The 21,027-nt window shown below is 40.9% G+C and overlaps 1 protein-coding gene across 1 annotated transcript in view; it reads left to right on the top strand.

The window, feature by feature from the left end:
- The window catches only part of LOC309565387 (solute carrier family 22 member 6-B-like), a 178,677-nt gene that overhangs the window by 95,399 nt on the left and 62,251 nt on the right, over window positions 1-21,027 (top strand). The window contains exon 6 of the mRNA XM_082270317.1: window positions 15,682-15,797. Coding sequence (XP_082126443.1) covers window positions 15,682-15,797 — 116 coding nt within the window. The remainder of the gene's footprint in view (window positions 1-15,681; window positions 15,798-21,027) is intronic.

The raw sequence follows: 21,027 nt of genomic DNA, 5'->3' as shown, positions 1-21,027 counted from the left end.
AGTTCGATCATCCTTACTCATTAATGCCAGAGCTCATATATGTCAAATTAGAACACATCAAATATCTAACACCCATAAAAACAGTCTAATCAATCAGAAAAAAAAAAACAATTTGTAAACAATACTCCCATAAGGTTGAGTTATTGTCGTTGAGGGCTGTGATCCTTCGTTCTGAAAGTCTCAAATTAAACTTATCTGAGGAATAAGCATCAAGAAAGGTTTAGTAACAAAACATTTTACTTTTCCTCCTAAAAATAAACCAACGGTTAGAGGAATTTAGCATACAGTAAGCATGTCAAACATTTTCCTTCCTAACAGAGCACTTCTCTAATACCAAAATTGTTGACGTCAAATTAATTATTACCACGTGGATTTCTATATATTTTTTATGTTATGGTATACCATAAACTTAAAGAAAAAAATATTATTGTTCACCATGGTTAAAAAATGAGCAGCTCAAAAATAAACATTAGCAATTTCCCATTTGGATACAAGAACCCATACGTCACCATCACCATTCTTCTCACCCATTTGGAACATCCTTCAAAACAGTTTTTTTTTCTACAAAAGCAACACTGATAGTTAATATACATTTGCATATACAACTAACAGATTCTTTTGTACTTCCTCTTCAAGTTCACCCAGCTCAGTCAATCTGTATGACAATGCAACTTTTTACAATCCCTTTTGCAGTTACCTGTGTCACAGACAGGAGAGGGGGGAGGGGGGGTTTGTTTGCTAAAAAGGCACCAGAAAATATATATATTTTTTTTTTTAAAAGTCAGTGATAAAGAAAGAAAAGTCGGTGACCCAAAACCTCAATGATAAAAGTTCAAAATTGCTTACGATTTTTAAGGATAGAAATACAATTTTAGTCCTTAAGGTCACACTTTACACACCAAATATATTTTCTTGCTTCTAAAAGCTGCCATGACCATCATAGTACGGATTTGTTACCTTTTTTTTTGTTGTACTCGTGGCAAAATCACATCACTTTAAAACACAAGTAATAAACACAAAACAAATTATTATGCAACCATAATGAATGAATGTTATGAAATGCTTTGCTGATACAGCACCTTTAGGAACAGTGTTAAAACGAACACAACATAACAATTCATGGATCTAAGGTTGCCCATACACGATACAATTTTCATACAATTTTCCCAAACGTAAATTTCATCTTTTTTTTTTTCTTTGAGATTCTCCTTACCTTGAGAATTGCCCATTATCTAAGCTCAGAATACAAAGTGAGATCAGCTGAGTTTGAAGGTTTATATATATATATAGGGATGGTGAGGTCAGTATTTAGACTTTATTGGAAAACCTAGTTTCCCAACTTACGTGGTTTCCTGCGTCTTTCTAACCAGATTTATATACACCCGATGTATGGTTTTCTGTTAACTATCCTGGGTGGGCAAGGTTATACCTTCAAGCTCATCTTAATATCACATACAATCTCCACATACATCTATACAATGGCATGCAATCTTATATAACGACTAAAAATACACCTAAATGTCTATACAAATATACAAGTTTTAGAGGGAGAATTCACTATCACACACAGTACTGCTTTGTAAACGGGTTTCAGACCCTGGGATATCAGACCCCATCTTATCTTCGGGGCTTCAGGCCCTGGAGTATCAGACCCCATCTTTCTTTATTAATTTCATATTCCTGGGAGGTGCTAAAATTAGCGGTTAACTGGGTACCGTTTATCTGCTCTGACAGTATAGGGTAGTAATAAATAAAAAATAGAATTACTTACCCCATTTTGTGTTATGGCAGATTCCACTTTTCTGACACCAAACTGTTAGCTCAAATCCCATCAGGAGGCAATTTCACGATGATATACGGCCCTTCAGTTGCTAACCCCCCCCCTAGATAGTGAATTTTCCCTCATCCGGCCAGGAATTGTGACGACACATAGCACTCAAACTTAGCGCAGACACAACTGATTTTATTGCAAGTTTCGCTCATATTTAAGGCACGTTTTGAGCGGGAAAGACTGCTCCAAACTGGTTACAATTCATCAGTCAAATTAACAATAGCACATATCTCACAGAACAGTACATGAAAAGGCTTTTGTTTTCGCTATGCATCTGTGTCAATATGAGGTGTTCTTGTATTTGAATCTGTGTTTTGTGGGACGAGTCGCTCTGTCTGTATTCAGCTGTCATGTGTTAATGTAAGCAATTGTCAAATGTGTTTAGGTAGTGTCAGTAATCTCTAAGCGCAGACTTAACTTTGTCAAGTGTCCAAATGAATGAATGGAAAGGTGTTTAACATGTCGTCTAAATGCAAAATACAGCTGTCTGATGTCCAGGGTTGTATGAATAAGTGTTCGTCTGGCTCGTTACTATGTAAATGCAAGGGCCCACATTCCATCATAGAATGGGCATAAGCTGAAATATATATGAAATATAATAAGGCATGTTAATACAATCTTTCAACCCCCTTAATGACCAGGCCATTTTTTGCAATTCGGCACTGCGTTACTTTAACAAAAATTGCGCGGTCATGCGACGCTGTACCCAAATACAATTGATGTCCTTTTTTCCCACAAATAGAGCTTTCTTTTGGTGATATTTGATCACCTCTGCGGTTTTTAGATTTTGCGCTATAAACAAAAAAAGAGCGACAATTTTGAAAAAAAAACGCCATATTTTTTACTTTCTGCTATAAAACATTCCCAATTAAAAAAATGTAAAAATTTAATTTTTTTTATCAGTTTAGGCCAATTTGTATTCTGCTACATGTTTTTGGTAAAAAAAATCCCAAAAAGCGTATTTTAATTGGTTTACGCAAAAGTTATTGCGTTTACAAACTACAGCATAGATTTTTGGAGTTTTTATATTTTTTTTGCTTTTATTAGTAAAAGCTGCGATCAGAGTTTTTTAGCGGGACTGCAACATTGCGGCGGACAGATCAGACCCCTAACTGACATTATTGATACTTTTTGGGGACCAGTGACATTAATAAAGTAATCAGTGCTAAATAATATGCACTGTTACTGTATAAATGACACTGGCAGGGAAGGGGTTTACACTGGGAGTGATCAAATGGGTTAATGTATGCCTCTTGGTGCTTACTCACTGTGGGGGGTGGGGGAGGTTCTGTAACAGGCACAGAGAGATCTCTCCCTGCCTGTGTGACAGAAGACTTACCTGCTTTGTTTACATAGGCAGGCGGCTCTTCTGTCAGTTTCTCTGAAGATTGTCGGAGGCCGGCGGCAATCGCTGCCGCTTCTCCTGCAGCCCACGTCCCGCTGTGTCTAGACCGCATGCACAAAATCACGTAGATCTACGTGATTTTGCACAGCTGAGCCACCCTGCCGCAGTATATCTGCGGTGGGCAGTCGGCAACTGGTTAATGTGAAATTAAACCCTTCTATCCTTTACAGCCAAGGAAGCTGCTTTTGTTTCATCCTCAACTACCATGGTGTTGCACATGTGATCAGTAATGACACCAGCCATTTGATCATTTGACAGTTTGGTTGAGGAAACCAAAGATACAAACTCCAAACAGATAATTCTAAATAAAGTGCAGCGCTAGAATAATGACAACAAATCAAAAACAATAGATGAGGGAAAACCTATATCACATGATCCCACCACTATTCATGATAATAGACATTAAATAGTATGAAAAAAATGAATATACATACACAAAACCAAGAACCTGTAAATTAATGAGCAGTTAGACATAAACAGTGAGAAATAATGGAAACGTGTACATAAAATAAAATTGTCCATATATAAAAAAAAAAGATCCAAACTCTTCACAGAAAGTTCTGTGATAGATGACAGACAGTTGTATAAATCTGTGATGCTGAACCAGGTTGACAGCCAGAAAAGATCATGCTCCACAAGCCAGATAAATAATACAAGCTGCTCACCAGATATCAATGACCACTGAATCACAGGTGGTCAAAAAAAGCACAGGGAAATAGGTCTCCCTCCAACCATATGTAGTTCACACTGATCCAGCAACACTCAAAAATAAAAGTAAGAAAGGCACTTCCTTAGTGCAGTACAATAAGTTTATTTGCAAGGATAAAAAAGATTACAAGATTCCAATATAAAGCCAGCGTATGATTGATCGTAACATGCATAAAGTTTGCGGCGTTCCTACGGGCTTCCCCACAAGTGACATAAGCAAATGTGACAATTAGAAATCTCGGCATTCCAGGAATGTAACTGTTTTTTTTTAAACCGTTAAATCGAAGGGTTTAATTTAGATTTATGGTATACTGCTGTTCAGGGGCTCTGGGCTCAAGTAAAATGGCAGCCTCCAGCAAGAAGAAACAGGAGCAATCCTGGAGGCAATTTACAGCACACACTAATTTTGGTAGCATACAGTAATTATTAATGTGTAATGCATGTTCCTTGCTAAAGAACATTATTTTTATCACGTTGTTATGTGTAAAGTTAGGCTTTAAACAGACATTAAAACAGCATGTTGCCTTTCAAAATAACAAAAAACATACGGAATGGTGTGCAGTTTTACCAATGCATGTTGTATGTCCAATAAATCTTGTTTAAGTGGAACTAAACTCATGGATTTAACTGTTTCCCAAAACAGTCACATTCAAGATTTGCTGTGAATGATAACTTGTCACAGTTGTTTGTGCTGTCTAGCAAACTGTCAAGCCATCAAATAGCTGGTATTCTCACTGGTCACATGTGCGGTACCATGGCACCTACAGAGAAAAAGAGGCTACGGTAGAAGAATGGGCATCCGCAGGTAGGGGCAAGGGGGGGCGAATGCCCCCCCCCCCCCGGAATCTCAACTTCCCCTTTAAAGTGGTTGTTAAGCTACTTTATACCATCCTGCCTGGTCTGTTTAATAATCCTGTGTGCCTGTGTCTGTGTTTTTAAAAAATAAGGAGTTCTTTATCAGTTTTCAGAGCACCGAGCGCTGCTCAAGTGACTCGTCGGCTCTCTCCTCTCCCCATCTGACAGCTGCCTGCAGTGGGTGGGAATGAGGATTCCTTGCTGTTGTCAGTCGGGAGGGGAGGAGCAGGGGAGGGGGAGAGGTGGCGGGTCACGTGAGCGGCGATTGAAAACTGGTAAAGAACGGCTTATTTTTATAAGGCACAGACACAGGGGCACACAGGATTATTAAACAGACTGTAGACAGAATATGAAACTTTAAATGAAATTACAGCAGCAGGAGGGACACTGATAGAGGAGCAGACAGGCAGGGAGGGAGGGGGGAGAGAGGACAGAGTGGGATAGGTGAGCTGCGGATGATGGAGGCACATAAACTGACCACGGTGTCAGGGCTCAGCAGCCACGGTATACCATAGTAGAATACCAACGATCTATACGTTACCTAAGGTCCATAAGGACATGGTCAACCCTCCGGCCAGACCAATAGTGAATGGTATCCAATCTGTAACATCTAGGCTAGGAGAGTACCTAGACTTTTTTCTACAAAAAAGTGTAGTACAGTTGAGATCCTATTTGAGGGATACCAAGGCCTTTTTGATAGCTTTAAGAGAGTTGGAGCTACCGAGCAATAGGGACATCTTTCTGGTGACAGCAGATGTCGCGTCTCTCTATACTATCATTCAACATGAAGACGCATTGCTCGCCTTCAATTGGGCCTTTAGTAAGAGGGAGGATATCCCTGATATCCAAAAACGTTTTTTGAGGGATACTCTTGATTTTTGCCTAGCGCATAATTATTTTTGGTTTGATAGCATGTTCTACCAGCAGCAGAGAGGTGTAGCTATGGGGGCGAAATTCGCTCCCAGTTTAGCTAACATATTTATGGGAGAATGGGAGGACCGGTCGATTTTTGCAGCCCAACATGAAGAGTTAATTATGTATCGTCGATATATCGACGATCTATTCTTTGTGTGGGCAGGGACCGAGTCCTCTCTGGTGGAGTTCTGTGATAAACTTAATGTTAACACCAATAACATTAAGTTAGACTTCAGTTGGAGCCGCGAAAAGATTCACTATCTGGACGTTGAGATATTCCTTCTGGACGGTGGACTGAAGACTCAAGTGTACTTCAAGCCGACCGACCGGAACGGATATCTCCCCGTCCAGAGTGGACATCACCAATTATGGCTGTCTAACATCCCCAGGGGACAGTTCCTTCGTGTTAGAAGGAATTGCACCCTGGAGGCGGATTATTTTGAACAATCCCAAATTCTAAAGAAGAGATTTATGGAAAAAGGGTATCAAGCTGCCAAATTGGATAAGACAATAACTGAAATAGGTGTATTAACGCAGGAAGAATGCCTAAGGGATTCGGTCAAACAAAGAACACAGGAACACGAATGGAGCTTCATAACACAGTTTAGTGCACAACATCGCGAAGTGGAACAGGTTTTTAAAAAACACTGGCCTGTACTTCGCATGGACAAGCTCCTGTGTGGTGTGCTGCCAGAGTCTCCAAACTTCATCTATAGAAGGGGACCAACCTTCGGAGATCAGGTAGTAAAAAAAGTATTGGACCCGCCAAAGAAACCAGTTATGTTCTGGGAGGAAAGAGTTGGTTTCTTTGCTTGTAGGAGATGTAAGACATGCAAACAGGTTAATACCCATTTGAGGAATTTCACCAATTTTACATCTCCATCGAATGGCCAATCCTTTGAAATAAAAGACCTGATTACGTGCAATACCACTCATGTGGTTTATTGCCTGCAGTGTCCCTGCAATTTACTTTATATTGGGAGGACGAAACGGACAATAACCACGAGAGTGTCCGAACACATTACAAATATTCGCAATGGGTTCAAGGATCACAGTGTGTCACTACATTTCCGAGATTTCCACAATAGGGATCCAACTCACCTCAAATTTTGGGGTATAGAGAAAGTGGAACCGGTATGGAGGGGCTCGAATAGAGTTCGGGAAATATCGAAACGCGAAACACACTGGATCTATCTGACAGAAAGTTTATATCCCAAAGGTCTAAACGTTGATCTGGATATCAACTGCTTCATTAGCAATTATTAACATGTTGAGGCAGTTTTTATCCAGATTTTTCTTTTGGCAGCAGTTTCCCAAAATATACATTTGGTGATGTCTATGTTTGAGGCCCATTTCAGGCTCACACATGTATATGTAGAGAAGAAGTAGGTCTGGTTCTCTTCATGTATTATTATTTATTTATTTTAATTTTTTTTCCTTTGTGTCTTTTTTCTAATATTTATTTTAAGGTTCACATTTTATATTTAATATTGATATTAAGATTGATTCTATGTTTTAAATTCTATTATATCTCTTGTAAAATATATCCTGTTTGGAATGATGGTTTTTAATAGTTTTATATATATATATATACATATATATTTATATTATCTGCTATTTATATATTATGGCTATAATTATATGGTTTGTTTCATTTCATATTTATCAGACTGCATACTTGATGCTCGATGTATTTTGATTTTATTGTAGTTGTGTTTATGAGATTTACTGGTGTAAAGTGAAAGGCATTCAGTATGAAATATGGATGCTATATATCGTAAATACATTCTAATTGCCCCATAAATAAACGCTGGGCGATAGATTCATAGTCGAGTGGGAGGACTTATACTTCCTGCAGGTTTTTTTACCCTCGGGATTGTATTTCCTTGGGTGTCCGCAGAGAAGGTATCTGAGCGTCCTGACGGTGACGTACATCCGGTGGTGGAACCGGATGTTGTCATCAGCCACTGTGCTTGAGGTCGACGGCGGATGTGCGTCATTACGGCTGGCCGGAAGTACACATCTGCACATCGGAGTACCGATGTAAGCGGTGTAACTAAGATTATGTGTATTTCCGGATGACCTTTTCAGGCGGACGCCGGTGCGCATGCGCCGGCGTCATTATTTAAACAGTATGACCGCGCTGCGCACATGGGCTCTCAGAGGAAGTCGTAAGGACGAAACGTCAGAGCTGATGTGCGCGGTCGCAAAATATATCACATAGGACACCATCTGAGATTCCTATTGGACTGCAGGAATGTTTGGATCCGGTCATCCAGTGTGCATATTTTAATCCTTTATGCCTTCACTCCATTACCCTCCTGTAAGTAGACATCTGGAGGGGAGAGGGGGTTTAGTGTGTGTGGTTTTAATAAAAGTTTGCAGAATTACACTATTGTTGCCCCCACTTTGTTCAATTACATGAACTTTGAGCGGAGGAATATTGGAGGAAGGAGGAGTGTGGTGCAGCCCAGCAGTGATCAGTACACCTGTGGATTGGTGGATTTGATTGAAGGCTATATATTCACCAGGCTCTGGTGAGTGTTTTATTCAAAGGGGGGAGCACTAGAGTGTGGTGATACCTTTGGAATAATAGACAAGACCCTGCACTCCCTTACCCTGGTGGATGGATGGTGCCTGAAGTATCACTGTATGGACTGCACATATATATTTTTGAGTCTTTAAGGACACTGGTTTAATCAATGGACCTTTGCTTAGCGCTGCTAGTGTTATAGTTTATTTTATTTGATCAAAAACTCTACAACACCTGTGGTAATATTTCTTTTTGTATAGTAGCCGCTTTGAGACCTTGCGTCTTCATAACTCCTTGTTGCTATCTATTTTGCCCTTGTGTGCGCGGGGTGAGTTATTTTATGAGACCATTTTCTGGTAATACATATTCTGACTCTTTTGTTTACATATTTTTGGCTATAACCCCGCTGCCATGGATGCGATATCCTTTTTGAAAGATAGGCAACTTGAAGTAGACTCTATTTTTTCGGAGGAACCTATCACTGATGTCTCGCACGACCTCACCTCAAACTTGAACATCTTGGGTTTCACCCTGGAGAAACAAGTGAGGACGTGGTGGGACATCTGTACCTTCGAGAAATATATTAAAGAGAAAATTATCATGAGGAGCCTTAGGTGGTAAGTGACCCCCCAAGATGCTCTTGATGATGATAGTTCCACCCAGGAGTGGTTGGACTTTTTTAACCATGTGGGCATCAAGTTGCAGGAACTGATATTAAAAAGGAAAAAGTTGAAAATGAAAATTCTTGAAAAGAAAATAGCAGATTTAAAGAATATTTTAGATGAGGACAAAGATTCTCCAATAGTTTTAAAATTTAATTCAGATATTAAGAAAAAATTACAAAAAATAGATAAAGACACCCATAAGAAAAAGGTTAAAAAATATTATAGAGATTTGGGAGATTTTAAAAGCAATTCAATTTATCTCTGGCAAAACCCAGGAGTTGTCCCTAATCAGAGGGTACAAAATGAAACAGAGTTAGCGGCCAATTATCCAAATAGTCAATTGGCCACCCCGGGCCCCAGTACACCTAGAGGTCCGGCTAGACCGCTAGCAGGACCACCTGGGGCACGAGCTAAAGCTGTGCAAAAGTCGGAGGGGGCTCCACCCTATAGAGGTGACCAACAAAATCAATATGTGGGGTATGGACATCAGTCCGCCCCCCGTTTTGACTCTCCATATAGAGTCCCGGTACATAATAGATATGAGGCTCTTAACCATTATGAGGGCTCACAGCCTCCTATCCCGAATCCCGCTCGCCCTTTTCAGTGGAGAGGAGGCAGAGGCAGGGGTGGGAGGAGGGGAGGCAGACCATGGAGGGGGAGACCTCAATGGTGGGGCCCACCTCAACCGCAGGGTCCGTACAATCCCCAGTGGAGACAGCAGCTGGGTCCTCAACAAGGTATGGGGGATCGAGCTTCAGGGGGTGCAGAGCCGGACGTAAAAAACAAAAAAAGAAGGCGGGACGGAGATTAAATGGAATTTATAATCTTGCAGATGTATCCCTAACTGATAAAGAGCTGAATATCCTGCATGCTGGTTTGAAATGCGCTAGACATCAACCCGTAAACAAATTTAATGTTTATATAGATCTTCATAAGTTTGTAAGGAAAATTAATCTGAAAAAATATTATTTGAATCCTGCCCGCACTTTGGGAGCTCCCAAAGCGGGACTAACTAATTATACAGTAGGAGTGGATAGTGGGCTTAAGAATTGTTCACTTTTTAACCCACAACAATCGTCCAACCAGCACATCGAAGTGTTTAAAAATCTGGTGATTAGGGATTTGAAAGAAATCCCAAATAAGAAATGTGTTAATCCAAGACACATCCAGGAAGGGCTGGAAGCACTCGAAAAGAGAAAGGACGTAATTATCAGACCCGCTGATAAGGGAGGTGGGGTGGTGCTTCTTAAAAAAGAGTTTTACCACACCCAACTCTCTACTATGCTTGCGGACAGTGAGACATATAGGGTTTTAAGAACAGATCCTACCTTACAGTATAGACGGGAATTAGGTACACTAGTAGAAAGGGGGTACCAAAATCGGATTCTGTGTAAGAAGGAGAAACATTATCTGGTACCTAGTTATAGTAGAATACCAACGATCTATACGTTACCTAAGGTCCATAAGGACATGGTCAACCCTCCGGCCAGACCAATAGTGAATGGTATCCAATCTGTAACATCTAGGCTAGGAGAGTACCTAGACTTTTTTCTACAAAAAAGTGTAGTACAGTTGAGATCCTATTTGAGGGATACCAAGGACTTTTTGATAGCTTTAAGAGAGTTGGAGCTACCGAGCAATAGGGACATCTTTCTGGTGACAGCAGATGTCGCGTCTCTCTATACTATCATTCAACATGAAGACGCATTGCTCGCCTTCAATTGGGCCTTTAGTAAGAGGGAGGATATCCCTGATATCCAAAAACGTTTTTTGAGGGATACTCTTGATTTTTGCCTAGCGCATAATTATTTTTGGTTTGATAGCATGTTCTACCAGCAGCAGAGAGGTGTAGCTATGGGGGCGAAATTCGCTCCCAGTTTAGCTAACATATTTATGGGAGAATGGGAGGACCGGTCGATTTTTGCAGCCCAACATGAAGAGTTAATTATGTATCGTCGATATATCGACGATCTATTCTTTGTGTGGGCAGGGACCGAGTCCTCTCTGGTGGAGTTCTGTGATAAACTTAATGTTAACACCAATAACATTAAGTTAGACTTCAGTTGGAGCCGCGAAAAGATTCACTATCTGGACGTTGAGATATTCCTTCTGGACGGTGGACTGAAGACTCAAGTGTACTTCAAGCCGACCGACCGGAACGGATATCTCCCCGTCCAGAGTGGACATCACCAATTATGGCTGTCTAACATCCCCAGGGGACAGTTCCTTCGTGTTAGAAGGAATTGCACCCTGGAGGCGGATTATTTTGAACAATCCCAAATTCTAAAGGAGAGATTTATGGAAAAAGGGTATCAAGCTGCCAAATTGGATAAGACAATAACTGAAATAGGTGTATTAACGCAGGAAGAATGCCTAAGGGATTCGGTCAAACAAAGAACACAGGAACACGAATGGAGCTTCATAACACAGTTTAGTGCACAACATCGCGAAGTGGAACAGGTTTTTAAAAAACACTGGCCTGTACTTCGCATGGACAAGCTCCTGTGTGGTGTGCTGCCAGAGTCTCCAAACTTCATCTATAGAAGGGGACCAACCTTCGGAGATCAGGTAGTAAAAAAAGTATTGGACCCGCCAAAGAAACCAGTTATGTTCTGGGAGGAAAGAGTTGGTTTCTTTGCTTGTAGGAGATGTAAGACATGCAAACAGGTTAATACCCATTTGAGGAATTTCACCAATTTTACATCTCCATCGAATGGCCAATCCTTTGAAATAAAAGACCTGATTACGTGCAATACCACTCATGTGGTTTATTGCCTGCAGTGTCCCTGCAATTTACTTTATATTGGGAGGACGAAACGGACAATAACCACGAGAGTGTCCGAACACATTACAAATATTCGCAATGGGTTCAAGGATCACAGTGTGTCACTACATTTCCGAGATTTCCACAATAGGGATCCAACTCACCTCAAATTTTGGGGTATAGAGAAAGTGGAACCGGTATGGAGGGGCTCGAATAGAGTTCGGGAAATATCGAAACGCGAAACACACTGGATCTATCTGACAGAAAGTTTATATCCCAAAGGTCTAAACGTTGATCTGGATATCAACTGCTTCATTAGCAATTATTAACATGTTGAGGCAGTTTTTATCCAGATTTTTCTTTTGGCAGCAGTTTCCCAAAATATACATTTGGTGATGTCTATGTTTGAGGCCCATTTCAGGCTCACACATGTATATGTAGAGAAGAAGTAGGTCTGGTTCTCTTCATGTATTATTATTTATTTATTTTAATTTTTTTTTCCTTTGTGTCTTTTTTCTAATATTTATTTTAAGGTTCACATTTTATATTTAATATTGATATTAAGATTGATTCTATGTTTTAAATTCTATTATATCTCTTGTAAAATATATCCTGTTTGGAATGATGGTTTTTAATAGTTTTATATATATATATATATACATATATATTTATATTATCTGCTATTTATATATTATGGCTATAATTATATGGTTTGTTTCATTTCATATTTATCAGACTGCATACTTGATGCTCGATGTATTTTGATTTTATTGTAGTTGTGTTTATGAGATTTACTGGTGTAAAGTGAAAGGCATTCAGTATGAAATATGGATGCTATATATCGTAAATACATTCTAATTGCCCCATAAATAAAAGCTGGGCGATAGATTCATAGTCGAGTGGGAGGACTTATACTTCCTGCAGGTTTTTTTACCCTCGGGATTGTATTTCCTTGGGTGTCCGCAGAGAAGGTATCTGAGCGTCCTGACGGTGACGTACATCCGGTGGTGGAACCGGATGTTGTCATCAGCCACTGTGCTTGAGGTCGACGGCGGATGTGCGTCATTACGGCTGGCCGGAAGTACACATCCGCACATCGGAGTACCGATGTAAGCGGTGTAACTAAGATTATGTGTATTTCCGGATGACCTTTTCAGGCGGACGCCGGTGCGCATGCGCCGGCGTCATTATTTAAACAGTATGACCGCGCTGCGCACATGGGCTCTCAGAGGAAGTCGTAAGGACGAAACGTCAGAGCTGATGTGCGCGGTCGCAAAATATATCACACCATAGGACACCATCTGAGATTCCTATTGGACTGCAGGAATGTTTGGATCCGGTCATCCAGTGTGCATATTTTAATCCTTTATGCCTTCACTCCATTACCCTCCTGTAAGTAGACATCTGGAGGGGAGAGGGGGTTTAGTGTGTGTGGTTTTAATAAAAGTTTGCAGAATTACACTATTGTTGCCCCCACTTTGTTCAATTACATGAACTTTGAGCGGAGGAATATTGGAGGAAGGAGGAGTGTGGTGCAGCCCAGCAGTGATCAGTACACCTGTGGATTGGTGGATTTGATTGAAGGCTATATATTCACCAGGCTCTGGTGAGTGTTTTATTCAAAGGGGGGAGCACTAGAGTGTGGTGATACCTTTGGAATAATAGACAAGACCCTGCACTCCCTTACCCTGGTGGATGGATGGTGCCTGAAGTATCACTGTATGGACTGCACATATATATTTTTGAGTCTTTAAGGACACTGGTTTAATCAATGGACCTTTGCTTAGCGCTGCTAGTGTTATAGTTTATTTTATTTGATCAAATACTCTACAACACCTGTGGTAATATTTCTTTTTGTATAGTAGCCGCTTTGAGACCTTGCGTCTTCATAACTCCTTGTTGCTATCTATTTTGCCCTTGTGTGCGCGGGGTGAGTTATTTTATGAGACCATTTTCTGGTAATACATATTCTGACTCTTTTGTTTACATATTTTTGGCTATAACCCCGCTGCCATGGATGCGATATCCTTTTTGAAAGATAGGCAACTTGAAGTAGACTCTATTTTTTCGGAGGAACCTATCACTGATGTCTCGCACGACCTCACCTCAAACTTGAACATCTTGGGTTTCACCCTGGAGAAACAAGTGAGGACGTGGTGGGACATCTGTACCTTCGAGAAATATATTAAAGAGAAAATTATCATGAGGAGCCTTAGGTGGGAAGTGACCCCCCAAGATGCTCTTGATGATGATAGTTCCACCCAGGAGTGGTTGGACTTTTTTAACCATGTGGGCATCAAAACAAAGATTCTCCAATAGTTTTAAAATTTAATTCAGATATTAAGAAAAAATTACAAAAAATAGATAAAGACACCCATAAGAAAAAGGTTAAAAAATATTATAGAGATTTGGGAGATTTTAAAAGCAATTCAATTTATCTCTGGCAAAACCCAGGAGTTGTCCCTAATCAGAGGGTACAAAATGAAACAGAGTTAGCGGCCAATTATCCAAATAGTCAATTGGCCACTTGGTTATTTTATGAGACCATTTTCTGGTAATACATATTCTGACTCTTTTGTTTACATACCATAGTCAGTTTACAGAGGGGAGGACATAGCCGGTCAGGATCAGCCAGGTATTTTAGGTGATAGAAGGGACCAAATTACACAGCACAAGCACTGTGCTTTATAACATGCTTTAAGGGAACAGGATCATTTTTTTTTTTTTTTTAGGTTAACAAATGTTTTAAAAATAAATGTTGCCGTTTGCCCTTTAAAAATAAATACTCAAAATAAGTATAATGACTAAGCCCCTCCCCTTCATGATATTGTTAAAAGGGGAGGAGCATGGGTGACCTTAAAATGATGCCTCCCCCTGAAAAAAGTTCTGCGGATGCCCATGGGTAGAAGCTTCCTTTGCTGTAAAGGATAGAATTGTTTAGTACTGCCTTAGGTGGCCTACTAACCACAGTAGTCATATGTAGTGCCCCCCTGACCTCCAGAGGCAGGTGGAGTACCCCAGAAACAGGGAGGGCTAGCATTTCACATTAGGGTGTAGTCCTCAGCCATTAGTGTAAAATGTGTACAGTTGGGCACCAGTTAATTTTAAAGGCAAATGAGAGGGAATTTATTACCTTTCATTTAATCTCCATGGAGAGAGGGGTAGGGAATTCAAAACACTCCTGCAGACTCAGACTCCAACAATAGACTCTAGTACAGGAAAAAAAACCTTTAGGCTGGATCCAGCAACCTGTACCTTCTCAGAAGAAGCCGCAGTCTTTAATAGCACCATTATCTTCTATAGCAGCAGCAGCAGCCTCTGTGATCATTCCCATTTCCCAGGCTCTCTGTGAGTTACCTTTCCAAAGGACCTTAAGTGGCAGTGTCACCTCTGATATTCCATTCTGCACATGACTTCTCCTTTCCTGTTGTCTGCGAGGTTCCCTGAGCCTGGGGCCACACTGGACAGGCAGGCTCCTTCTGCTCTCAGGCCTCTGCACTAACCATATGCAAAGCTTTCCTAGGCCCCTGGCCTCGTCACTCAGCTGCTCCTCACACACCCTACCCAGGCAGCAGGCCAGGGGGAAGAGAGAGCTCACATGGTCCTCCCCAAATATTTATGCTCTCCCCCAGCATACAACAGTGCCAATAGACCTCCTACCAATCTGCTAGAGGAAATATATATAGTATATACATAACTCAGTTTTACTGTATCTCCTCACACTGTTGCCATAGGTACAAGTAATGGCAGCAGGGAGAGACGACACCTCTACTGAGTTTAGGAGAAAACCAAATGAATAAGGAAACTATAAATTAGTCTGGGCTGAATACTACCCAACATGACTTAATATGGATAGTAGCCCCCGTCTAGGACAGGGTGCTGCACATACTGTATATAGCCATCAATGTTTTCTTATTGTACATTGGAACCCAGTGACTATTGCATATGGAGAGAGTAAATCCACAGCAATTAAGACTGACCTCCCATTTTTACTTTTCTCTCCAGATGCTGAAACTAGAAAATCCAAACGATTCCTCAGCGTTGACTTCCAGAATGACCCCTATTGATCTTTTTCGCACCCCAGCTATGCGGAAAATTACCATCTACCTCTCTATGTCTTGGTAATTAATTTGTTCCTATTTTAAAAAAGGATATTCCATGATAACAATAACAGTGAAAATTATCAAATAACCTCACTATTCATAATTCAGATTTTGGTAAGTGCTAGAGAGAGAATGAGGGTGCACAGGCATAGTGCATTATCCCACACAGTTTATTAAATTAGAATAAAATATCAGAGCCCTGGCTCTGATGAAGAAGAACATGCCTTCGAAAGTTGTTAGCCAGGGACCCCGGTGAGGTCTCCTCTATGCTCGAATGAATAGAGAGTTTGGGAGATTGCAACCAAGTTGTGTTGTCAGATGAGCGCTTATACTACCTATGTTTGTGAGTAGTATCTATTTATTTTATTTTTAATGTAATAAAATTTGTGGTATAATGCACTAGGCCAGTGCGCCCTCTTTCTTTTATCTCTACAATGTTCTGGGGACAACCTTGGTTCTAGAGGGACCCCGGTGAGGGCCCCTCTATGCTCGAATGAATAGAGAGTTTGGGAGATTGCAACCAAGTTGTGTTGTCAGATGAGCACTTATACTACCTATGTTTGTGAGAAGTATCTATTTATTTTATTTTTATCCACTTAACGACCAGCCACGTAGATCTACGTCGGCTGACTTTGAGTGGTTATACCGGGATGATGCCTCTAGCTAGAGGCATCATCCCAGTACTGTTGTTTGAAGCCGACGGTCGGCTTTCCGTCAGTAACGACCGATGCGGCTCGGGAGCCGCTCGATCGTTACCCGGGGGGGCGGGAGGGGAAGCCCCCCCCCTCCCGCCGCCTTCCGCGGCTTTGCTCGGGGCTCCCGTCCCACCGGGAGCCCCGAGCACCCAGCCAGCGCGTCCGCCGGCTGGATGGAGTCCCGATGAATGCCGTAAATGGCATCGATCGGGTCTCCGATGACGTAACCCGGAGGCGGCGTCCATGACGTCACATCCGGGTTACTGTGCTGCAAAAGGCGGCAGATTTGAAAAACGGCTGTATTCAAAAATGCCGTTTTCGGCGTTTTGCATACAGGGAAGTGTAGTGGAGGGGTCTAGGGTCTTTTAGACCCTTGATCCCTCCATAAAGTGTACCTGTCACTACATATTGGTGTCACAAGGGATGTTTACATTGCTTGTGACAGCAATAAAAGTGATCAGATTTTTTTTTTTTTTTAAAAACCTGTAATAAAGTTAAAAAAAAAAGAAAAAATAAATAGGAAAAAAAAAAAAAATTTAGCCGCCCCCGTCACCGTTAGCTCGCGCACAAAAAAAAACGTATACGCAAGTCGAGCCGCAAATGAAATCGCTGTTCAAACCACACATGTGAGGTATCGCCGCGATCGCCAGAGCGTGAGCAATAATTTAAAAAAAGAGCTACACTCTAACTCTAAACTGGTAACCGTTAAATAAATTTAAAACGTCGCAGATTGAGATCTCTATTGACCGTAGTTTGTCGCCATCCCACGGGGGGGCGCAATTTTAAACCGTAACATGTTTGGTATCTATTTACTCGGCGTGACATCATCTTTCACAATATACAAAAAAAATGGGCTAACTTTACTGTTTAGTATTTTTTAAATGCAGTGAAATGTGATTTTTCAAATTTTTTCCAAAAAAATGGCGTTTTAAAGACCGCTGCGCAAATACTGCGTGACAAAAAATTTTGCAATGACCGTCATTTTATTCTCCAGAGTCTTTGCTAAAAAAATATATATAATGTTTGGGGGTTCTAAGTAGTTTTCTAGGAAAAATACTGGTTTTAACTTGTGAACAAAAAGTGTCCGAAATAGGGCTGGGGGTAAAGTGGTTAATGTAATAAAATTTGTGGGATAATGCACTAGGCCAGTGCGCCCTCTTTCTTTTATCTCTACAATGTTCTGGGGACAACCTTGGTTCTAGAGGGCAGCAAGGCTTCAAAAAGTTATCCATTTCTTCAACAGAGCTATTGTTCCATTTTGGTTTCTCACTCATGCACAGGGGATCACTGTTGTAGCAAAAAAAAAAAACACCTGACATCTCCTTATAACTCTCTGGGGTTCTGTATGTAGGATATCTGCACTTGGGTACCTGACTCTGTTCCTCATGCTGTCACCATTATTATGGGGTCCCATTCCCCATTGGATTTTTATTTACTTTATTTTTGGGGGTGTGAATACATGCAAAGGTGAATGGGAACACCCAAAACTCCCAGGTGGATGGGAACAGAATTGAGAACTATGGCAAAGAGATTTTGATGTTGGAGTTACTAAGACATATAAGAAGCTAAGGCAGAATTAGCCCCCTAGGCTTCAACTGTGACTAAAGTATCTCTTTCAAATCGGAACTTTATGCATAACAACTTGATAAAAAAATAATGTTCTTTAGCAAGGAACATACATTCCACATTAATAACTATGCTACCAACATTAGTGTGTGCTCTAAATTGCCTCCATCATTGCTCCTGTTTCTTATTGCTTGAGGCTGCCGTTTTCCTGATGTCCAGAGCCCCTGAATAGCAGTAAATCATAAAGTGGAACTAAACCCATTGATTTAACAGTTTCAAAAAAACTTAACATTTCTGGAATGCCAGCACTGCTAACTGTCGTAACCATCAAATGACTGTTGTTATAACTGACCACATGTGCAGCACCATGGCAGTTGCAGATGAAACAGAAGCAGCTTCCTTGACTGTAAAGGCTAGGAGGGTTTAATTCCGCTTAAAGGCTGTCAGCAGATCAGCCTCTACAAACACAGCAGTGCCTAAAAATGGAGAGCAACTGAGCATTTCTCACAGCATAGACACTTAATGTTTAGCATAGAAACATAGAAAGGTTTCGGCAGAAAAAGACCAAGTAGTCCATCAAGTCTTTCCATTTTTTTTTTCATTACCTTTTTTGTCTGAGTATAGATCTATGTTTGTCCCAAACATGTTTGAGGACATTTACTGTTGATTGTCTCACTACCTCTGCTGGTAGTTCTTGGTTTTGGTTTCATATTGAAAAAAGTGCCCTTCTGAATCTTATTCACCCCCTTGATGTATTTAAAGGTTTCATATCATGTCTCCCCGTTCCCTTCTTTCCTGCAGACTGTACATATTAAAGCAGTGTTACTCTGACAAAAAAAACTGTATTCTCTTCCTTTAAAGCATGAATAACAGCATAATGCTTGTGCTGTGTAATTTGTCCTTTTCTATCATCTAAAATACCAGGCTGATCCTGCCTGGTGCTGTTCCCCCCCCCCCCCGTAAACTGACCATGTTTATCATGGCTGCTGATCCCTGCAACCGGCTGTCAGCTTGTGTCAGTGACTGCCCCTTCCCTCCTGCTGCTAAAATAACTTTGTTCTCTTCATACAATCCTCTGTGTGAGATAAAGTTATGTGCAACAGTGTATGTGCTTTTTAAAAAATATGCCATTTTATACCTTATTTTGGAGCTCACGTGACTCCTCCCCTCCTCCCGGCTTACGTAAGTGGGGTATTCTCAGCCCCTCCCACTGTAGTTGTCAAATCGGGAGAAGAGAGCTGGGGGCAGTCACATGAGCGCTGATGAGGTGGCACTGATAGGCACTGATAGGCTGCACTGATGGGCACTGATAGGCAGCACTGGTGGGCACTGATAGGCGCACTGATGGACAATGATAGGCGGTACGAATAGGCAGCACTGATGGGCACTTATAGGTGGCACTGATGGGCACTGATGAGCAGGCACAGATGATCAGTGCCCTGATTATCTGTACAATCTTCTCTGCAAAAAATTTGCCGCTGATCGGCTTTCCTCGCCTCACGCTCTGTCAGTGTGAGGCGAGGAGAGCCGATATACGCACTTCTGTGTTTACATGTGATCAGCTGTGATTGAATACAGACGATCGATTGGGTAAAGAGCCACGTCATCGGCTCTTTACCAAGATCGGGGGGGGGCGTGAGAGTAGTGACACTGGGGCGATGTCATGATGTCGTCCCAGAACGAGAGAGAATAGTACAACAATGTTTGCCACATCATAAATACCTAGATGTAGGTGGCCGTCATCCCAAAGTCAAATATATCCTAAAAGGGAATTCCCCTGGGGGGTGGGACTATATAGGCGACCAGACATCCAAACCAATGTAGACTATAAAGATTTAAATAAAATTATCATTTTATTGTACAAACATTAAAAACTGTATACAAAAGGTTTACACATGATACACAGCTATAAATGATAAAACTTAACAAACCATGGCTGTCAACAATGGGTTATATGAACAAGTGATTGAGAAAGCCAATATGTTCCAAAGAGACCCAACACGATTCAAGTACACCCTTCTTCAGGGATCTATTGGATAGGGCTTTATCATTGCCTATATTCATGAAAAAATACAACATTTTATTACAATATCATAAGGCATATATTTTAACATATTTAATTTAGATGCTTGTTGCATTGAGAGTGAAACTACATACCATCAATGTCACTTGTAGAGACCTGAGAGCCGTGTATTAAAAACACTATCACCCATCAGGAAAGTTAGAGATACCAGGATAGGAAACAAGGAGTATAGTCTCGATAGTAGAAATAACACAGCGTATTATTATATGATGTTTGGGATTATCCCTCAAGGATCTCTGCTGTGGCCAATGAGGTGCCCCTGTAAAGTATACATGATTGTATCATAAGATATAGGACTAGTAGATGGTTATTTAGAGTGTAGAATATATTAAAGACTAGATAGGCCTTTACGCAAATACGTGTAAAGAAAACGAAAAAAAAAAGGGATGAAACTAAAAAAATGAATAATACCTTAAAAATAGGGGGCCACATAGACCTAGGAAGGATGGACAGAAAATCCTCCCAAGATTTCCTTTCATCAATCCAGTAAAACAGAGTTTGAATGAACGAGAAAGGATAGTAGTAAAATGACGGCAAGCAGGAGTTCCTGAAGTCGCTCTTAAAATGTTTTATCCCCCAAACATTTCACCATTTTTGTTACCCGTCTCTGGACTCGTTCTATATTATCAATATCTTTTTGTGGGGTTGATGAACTGATTGGCCCAGCATTGTCACGTAGAGTAAAGCCCCGTACACACGAGTAGAAATTTGGCTGGGAAATTTCGTCCGACGACCGATCTGCCGATTTTCGGCTTGTTAGTATGGTGCTCTCGACAACCGACTCCAACTTTTCAGCCAAAAAAATCCTGGTGTGCAGGCTATAAAATTTTTGTCCTCTGTCAAAACACGTTCGATTTTCGTGCAGTCAGTACAGATTTCGACAGGGAAAAATCTTATTAGCAAG

This window comes from Pelophylax lessonae (assembly GCF_965119305.1).
Source record: "Pelophylax lessonae genome assembly, chromosome: 10".
Taxonomy (NCBI): Eukaryota; Metazoa; Chordata; class Amphibia; order Anura; family Ranidae; genus Pelophylax; species Pelophylax lessonae.
Note: the sequence above shows the minus strand (reverse complement) of the source record. Positions and strands in the feature narration are given on the sequence as shown.